This window comes from Mus caroli, chromosome 14, assembly GCF_900094665.2.
Source record: "Mus caroli chromosome 14, CAROLI_EIJ_v1.1, whole genome shotgun sequence".
Taxonomy (NCBI): Eukaryota; Metazoa; Chordata; class Mammalia; order Rodentia; family Muridae; genus Mus; species Mus caroli.
The window spans coordinates 23,561,981-23,569,005 of record NC_034583.1 but is presented as its reverse complement, the minus strand read 5'-3'; the positions used below and the strand labels follow the sequence as shown (position 1 = coordinate 23,569,005).

General features: G+C 41.3%; 1 protein-coding gene across 1 annotated transcript in view; it reads left to right on the top strand.

Moving 5' to 3' along the window:
* The window catches only part of Phf7 (PHD finger protein 7), a 14,020-nt gene that overhangs the window by 1,309 nt on the left and 5,686 nt on the right, over window positions 1-7,025 (top strand). Inside the window, 5 exon segments of the mRNA XM_029469182.1 lie at window positions 387-496; window positions 1,113-1,165; window positions 1,749-1,840; window positions 4,265-4,288; window positions 5,789-5,876. Of these exon segments, the coding sequence (XP_029325042.1) occupies window positions 456-496; window positions 1,113-1,165; window positions 1,749-1,840; window positions 4,265-4,288; window positions 5,789-5,876 (298 nt within the window). The 5' untranslated portion in view covers window positions 387-455.

Below are 7,025 nucleotides of genomic sequence, written 5' to 3'. Positions count from 1 at the left end.
TAGACCAGGCTGGCCTCGAACTCAGAAATCCACCTGCCTCTGCCTCCCGAGTGCTGGGATTAAAGGCGTGCGCCACCACGCCCGGCTGATGTCAGCTTTTGTAAACATTAAATCTCACCTAGGATCACTGATTCTGACCTTGGCCATGACGTTTATCTCTCTAACTCAGTCTCCTCAACTTGAAAATAAGGGTTATTAGTGTGCCTATTGTGAAGTGCCTAAACGGTTCTTGGAACAATTTAATCACTATTGGCCATTATTAGCATTAATATTGTCTATAATCCCTTTATCAAATGAGTTGAGAAGTGTACTGTTGCTTTGATCTTGTAGAACTTGATAACCAAATGTAAAATTAAATTGCTAACCTATTTCGTTTATGTTTGTAGCTGGAAAAGCCTGCATTGTCTTCATAATAGCACAGAAGAATTCTAGATAGGAAGGACAGACAGAAACGAATGAAGACTTTAAAAGAAAAAAACAAACATCCAAGATTGAGGTGACCTGAAGGAGTTGGGGAAAATCCATTGATACACGTTGCATTTTCTGCTCCCTTTAACATATTCTTGGGCTAGGGTTAGAGAGTGACAAAGCTTACACCAGAGCCCTTCCCCCACCCCCAAGAAGCCCCCCTCTCTCCCCAGTGCTGTCCCAGTGGCTAAGTGGCAGCTGTGGAACTTTACTATTTAAATCTCAGTGGTGCCTGTGTGCTCAGTCACTGCAGGAGACAGACCATGTGTGCCTCAGTTTACTCGTGTCAAAAGTATGTGTCGGATAGTACTCCTCTGAGCAGGGTTAATCCCAGAGGCTGCAGACGGAACTCTGAGTCCGGGCTATATAGCCAGCCTGGTCTATAGAGGGAGTTCCAGGACAGCCAGGGTAGTTACACAGAGAAACCTTGTCTCAAAACCCAAACAAAAAAGAAATAGTACTCCCTTTTTAGAATGTTGTGTTGAACTAAACTCACGATAAGTTGCCAACAGTAGTGCCTGTCACTGGAAAACAGTGCACTTCAGGGTCATTTTAGCGTACTTGGGAAGCTGGCAGAAGAAAATAAAAGTGGAAGGCTTGTCAGCAGGGTCCTCAGAACGTTTGCTTTTCTTTCTCTTCTATAGGAAAACTATCAGGACTAAGAAGGTAACCCAGAGGAAGCTGTCCTCCAGTCCTGGTAAGAGAGTGGAGGCGGGGCTGCGCTCCTGCTTCCAGCCATTAACAAAGAAGGCGCATTCACATTGTGATGCATGCAATAGAAACCCAATCTTCAAATTTTGGACTTCGATCTTTTCCCAAGTTAATGATATTCTCTCGCACTTCTGGGTAGTGGCACAGCTCCTTGTCAGCCATACCAACACAATAGGAAACAACTATTTGCAATGTGCTGTGCTGCTAAGCTATGGTGTTTGATAGGCTACATGTAGTGAATGCACGTCCAACTTAGGATAGTTTTTACTTATGAACATTTTATTTAGATAAAAACCCCTTTGTAAGTAAAAGAGCCTCTAGACTCCTTGCTATTCTTAGGTTGTTTTTGGTGTTTTGCCTGTGTATATGTTTGTGTGAGAGTGTTAGAGTCCCTAGAACTGAAATTGCAGATAGTTGTCAGCTACCAGGTGGGTGCTGGGAATTGAATGTGGTCCTCTGGATCAGCAGTCAATGCTCTTAACCACTGAGCCATCTCCCCAGCCCCCCACTTTTCAGTTCTTAGTGGTCAACTTAAGTCACTCCTTTATTCTTAATGTTCACTCTTTCAGTTTGCCTTCTATGCCTTCAAGAACCTGGTGATCCTGAAAAACTAGGAGAATTTCTTCAAAAAGACAATCTTTGTGTCCATTATTTCTGTCTTGTAAGTATAAGACCCTCTTTGCTTTGAATGTGTTACCACTTTTGTTACACAAACTTCTTTTGTACTTAGTCTTAAATTTATAGGCGTGTCTGTTTCCATATAGTTTGGTTTTTTTTGGTTTTTTTTTTTTTTTTTTTTTTTGTTTTTTGAGACAGGGTTTCACTTTGTGGACCAGGCTGGCCTCGAACTCAGAAATCCACCTGCCTCTGCCTCCCAAGTGCTGGGATTAAAGGCATGCACCACCATGCCCGGCTGTTTTTAATATTTTAAAATCCATTTTTAAAATAATAAATGGTATGGTCTAAAATCTTGATGGTATAAAGCGTGAACAATCAAAACCTCTTCTCACAGTCATAGCCTCTCTTTCCCTTCCTCCCTCTGACAAACACTTGTTTGGGTTGTCCTTACACTTTTTTAATAAGATAATCTGAAAAATAAAATGAACCAATCTTAAGATTTGTTTTTATTTTATGACTATGTACTTTGCCTGTACATGTCTGTGCACCATGTGTATGCAGTGCCCTCAGCGCCCAGAAGCGAGCATCCCCTAGAAGTCCAGTTACAGGCAGCTGTGAGATGCCATGTGGATAACTACGACTCAAACATGGTCCAGCACTCTTAACCACTTACACCATATAGTTTATACTCTTTCTGTTAGGCCCTGCTCAGTCTGGACTCTGAGCAGGTAAAGAGAAGGATTGCTACTTAAGATCAGCATTCCTCAGAAAACTTGGAACCTGGTAAAGTGGGTTTCTTTCTTTCTTTTTTTTTTTAAGATTTATTTATTTATGTAAGTACACTGTAGCTGTCTTCAGACACACCAGAAGAGGGCATCAGATCCCATTACAGATGGTTGTGAGCCACCATGTGGATGCTGGGAATTGAACTCAGGACCTTTTGGAAGAGCAGTCAGTGCTCTTAACCGCTGAGCCATCTCTCCAGCCTGTAAAGTGGGTTTCTAATTGTCAAGAAAAGTCTTTATTTTCTTATCTGCACCCCTCTCCCAGCAACCTATCTCCAGAAAGGGCATCTAGTTTCCTATTAAACAAGCCTCCAACAGATCAAAGCCCCATGCTAGTTAGTTCCCAGGCTAACTCACCTTCCTTTCACCAAAAGCTAAGTCCTTATTACCATGTTCTCTGTCTATCACATGGGGAGATAGTCACACAGCAGGTTCATATTTCCAATAAGCATTCCTTTGCACCCATGGAGCCCTCTCATTCAGTGGTCTCACTCACATCTGCTGCAGAAACATGGGAGGAGACATAGGGTCCCATCCTAGAGGGGTTCTGTCCCTTGTAACCAAACTGAGTGTATATCATTTGCAGCGTCTGGCTCCTGCCACCCACTATATTTGACTGTGGAGTCCACATCTCCAGCTGTTTCTCTACCTACTCTCCTCACTCCTCCCTCAGCTGAGTGCCCTCCCAGAGCTTCCTACCCTGTCTGGAGCCTGCTATAAAAGTTATACCAGTATGCCAGGCAAGCCTCCCTACACCATCCTGTGCTCCCCATCAAAGTGGACCAGGGACACCTGTCCACTGACCCCTTGGGGATGCCCTTAGATTAAGACACTGTCCTAATGCTTACCTGTTCCTTCCCACATCTCATCCCTCTGCTATGGAATCCTCCCCTTTACAGCCCCTTTCCCCAAGTCTCTCCCAAGTCCTCTTCACTCTGCTCCTGGAAATTCTTTACTGCCACCCTTTAAGGATATCTCCCTTCCTGCTTGGCCTGTCTCCCTCTCTCTAGTTTGCCAGCAGGAGCCTGACCTGACCATGGGTCCTAATTACATGTGTCAGCTCCTCTCTTCTGCCTCCTCTAATCTCTTTCCCACGTGGACTCAGATTCCATTAAGCCTGGCTCACATATGGTGCTGAAATGATTCCCTGCCCCACCCAAAAAAAAAATTGCTTGATATGCTAAAGTTTCTTTTCAGCAGTTGGTAGACATTTGATTTGTTTCAGTTTGGTGGACTTTTGTGACTAAACCTAAGAACATTTACATGCAGCTCTTTCTATGACATGCATTCCCCCTTCTCTTGGGAGATGCCCAGGAGTGGGATTGCTGGGTCCATGTAAGTAGACATGTATGTGAAGTTGCCAAGTCACCTTTCCAAGGTTGCTGGACCAGTTTACACAGCCATTAGCAATGTGTGAGAGTTCCAGCTGACAGTTCTTTACCAAGTCTTGGTATCGTCCATCCTTTTCATTTCGGCCTACTGACTGGATGTTACTTACTAACATTGTGTTGTGCTCTTAATTTGCACTTGTTTGAGGAGTAAAGATGTTGAGCTTTTCATGTGTTTAATTTTCTATTTTTAAATACTTCACATATTTTTTATTTAATTTGTATGAGTATTTTCTTTTGTTAAAAGAAACGAGTTTCTGATATAAGCATTGTGGTGCATGCCTTTAATCCCAGCACCTGGGAGACAGAGGCAGGCAGATCTCTGTGAGTTCAAGGCCAGCCTGGTCTACAGAGTGAGTTCCAGGACAGCCAGGGCTACACAGAGAAACCCTGTCTCAAAAGAAGGCAAGACTACATAGAGAAACCCTGTCTCAAAAGAAGGAGCAAGAGGAAGAGAAGAAGAAAAGAAAGTGGAGTCTTTTGTCTTGCTGGATTGTAAAAATTGTTTATATGTTCTGGATAAAAATCCTTTTTATATAGTTATATATTATTTCTAATGATGTCTTTAAATTTTTTTAATTTTGATGTTGTATTTATCAGTTTTTCTTTTAGATTAGAAATTTTTGTATGTCCTAAGTAGTACTTAAATACTATTGAATTACCTAGATGCCTTTATCAAAATCAATTGACCATATGTATATTTGTGGATCTGGAAAATTATTTATACTATTAATCTGTATGTGTCTATCCATATACTAGCACTCCACTGTCTTAATTCTTGTGGTTTTATACTGTCTTAAAATTAACTATGGTAAAATTTACAGTCTTTTCCAGGATTATTTGGTATCAATTCCTTTCAGTTTTTAATCATAATGTTCTGTGGTCCTAGTGAAAATATAGTATTATGAATCTTCTGTTAAATGTTTTTTAAATATTTTGTTGTTGGATTATAGAAATACTTACTACATATTGACTTTGTATTCTACAATTTTGTTAAACATTTACCAATTCAACAATTGTATTTATTTATTTACTTGGGATTCTCTGGTTCTCTATGTAGATAGTGCCAAATTTTGTCCTTTTTTTTTTTTTTTTTTTTTTTTTTTTTAAAGATGGAATCTCATGTAGCCCAGGCTGGCCTTAGACTCATTCTGTAGCTTGAGGGTGACCACAGACTCCCTCTTTTCCTGTTCATGTATGGGCAGGGGCAGTGTACTTGTGGATGGATTCATGTGTGTGTGAATGTATGTTCAGGTGTGTACATGTGGAGATGAGGTTGACATCAGTTGTCTTTCTCTATTTCTCTCCACCTTGTTTTTTCAGACAGGGTCCTAGAGTGCACCTGTCTGGCAAAAATATCTGACCATCAAGCCCCAGGGATCCTTATGTTTCTGCCTCCTTAGTGCTAGGATTACAAGTACACATTACTGTACCCAGCATTTTGCGTCTGTGATGGGGATCTGAATTCAGGTCCTCATGCTTGTACAGAAGGGCTTTACTGACTGAGCTATCTCTCCAGCACTGACTTTGAACTTCTGACTTTCCTGCCTCTAACTCTTAAGTGTTGGGATTACAGGCATTTGTCACCATGCTCAATTAGTTAGTTAGTTAGTTTGCTTGCTTGCTTGTTTTTAAAATTGTTTTACATGTATGAGTGTTTTGCCTACATGTCCTGCTGATGCCTGAGGAGGTCAGAAGAGTGGGTCCCCTAGAACTGGACTTAGAAAAGGGCATGAGCCACCATGTGGGTGCTGGGAACTGATCCCTGTCTTATAAGAGTAACAAGTGCTTGCTCTTAACTGCTGACCATCTCTCCAGCTCCCCTGCCAAGTTTTTAGTGGGGTGCCAGGGGTTACCTCATACATGCTAGGCAAGTCCTCTTACCAACCGAGCTACATCTCAGTTGGTAATGCCCCCAGTTATTATGCCTTTTATTTCTTCTTGCCTTTGGTACTGGATAGGGCCTTCAACCTAATGCTTAATTGAAGTAGTATAAATAGTTTTCCATGCCTTTCTCCAGGCATTAGGGGACAGCATCTAATTTTTTTCAGCATCATAAATGTATTAGCTGCTGGGCAGTGGTGGCACACACCTTTAATCCCAGCACTCAGGAGGCAGAGGCAGGTGAATTTCTGAGTTCGAGGCCAGCCTGGTCTACAGAATGAATTCCAGGACAGCCAGGGCTATACAGAGAAACCCTGTCTAGGGAAGAAAAAAAAAAATGTATTTGCTGTAAACCTTTTTCCTAGATACGTTTTGTCAGTGGAAGTTCTCTTAGTCCTGGTTTGCTGAGAATGTTATGAATGTATTGAGTTTTTCAAATGTTTTGCATTTACTGACATGATTTTTCTCTTTCTGTGGTTTGTTGTATCAACTGCATTCTTGGTACAGGCCCTTCTTGGTCATGCTTTATAATAGGGGGCTGAATTAAACTTATCAATACTTAATTTTTTATACTTATCCTCATGAGGAAAAAATTGATCTGTGATTTTTATTTATTGTAACTTCTGCCAGGTGTTAGGACTTAGTTAATTCTGATACATCAATAAGCATATACATCTCAACGTAAAGTTAAACATATATGATGTTTTGTAGGGTTTCTTTTCCATCTCATGACACAGAACACAGAGACCTAGTCTTTTAAATAGGTGACTGGCATTTCATATTATGGATGTTCCTAAACTATTAAACTCCATTAGAGGCTTTCTAGGGCTGGGTATGGTGATACAGATGCAGTCTCAGCAATTGGGAGGTAGAGGTGGGTGATCGTGAGCTCCAAGTCTAACTTGGCCTCTGAGTCCAGAGCCAGCCTGGATTCCATGAGACTCTATCTCAAAAAATGAGATACCAAAAAATTGAAAAGGACATTTAAATTGTTTCTGTTCTTTATTCGTTTTTTGTTTATAAAAATAACACATGTCCATTATAAAAACATGACTAATACTTAAAAAGTATAAATAAAAGCCGGGCGTGGTGGCGCACGCCTTTAATCCCAGCACTCGGGAGGCAGAGGCAGGCGGGTTTCTGAGTTCGAGGCCAGCCTGGTCTACAAAGT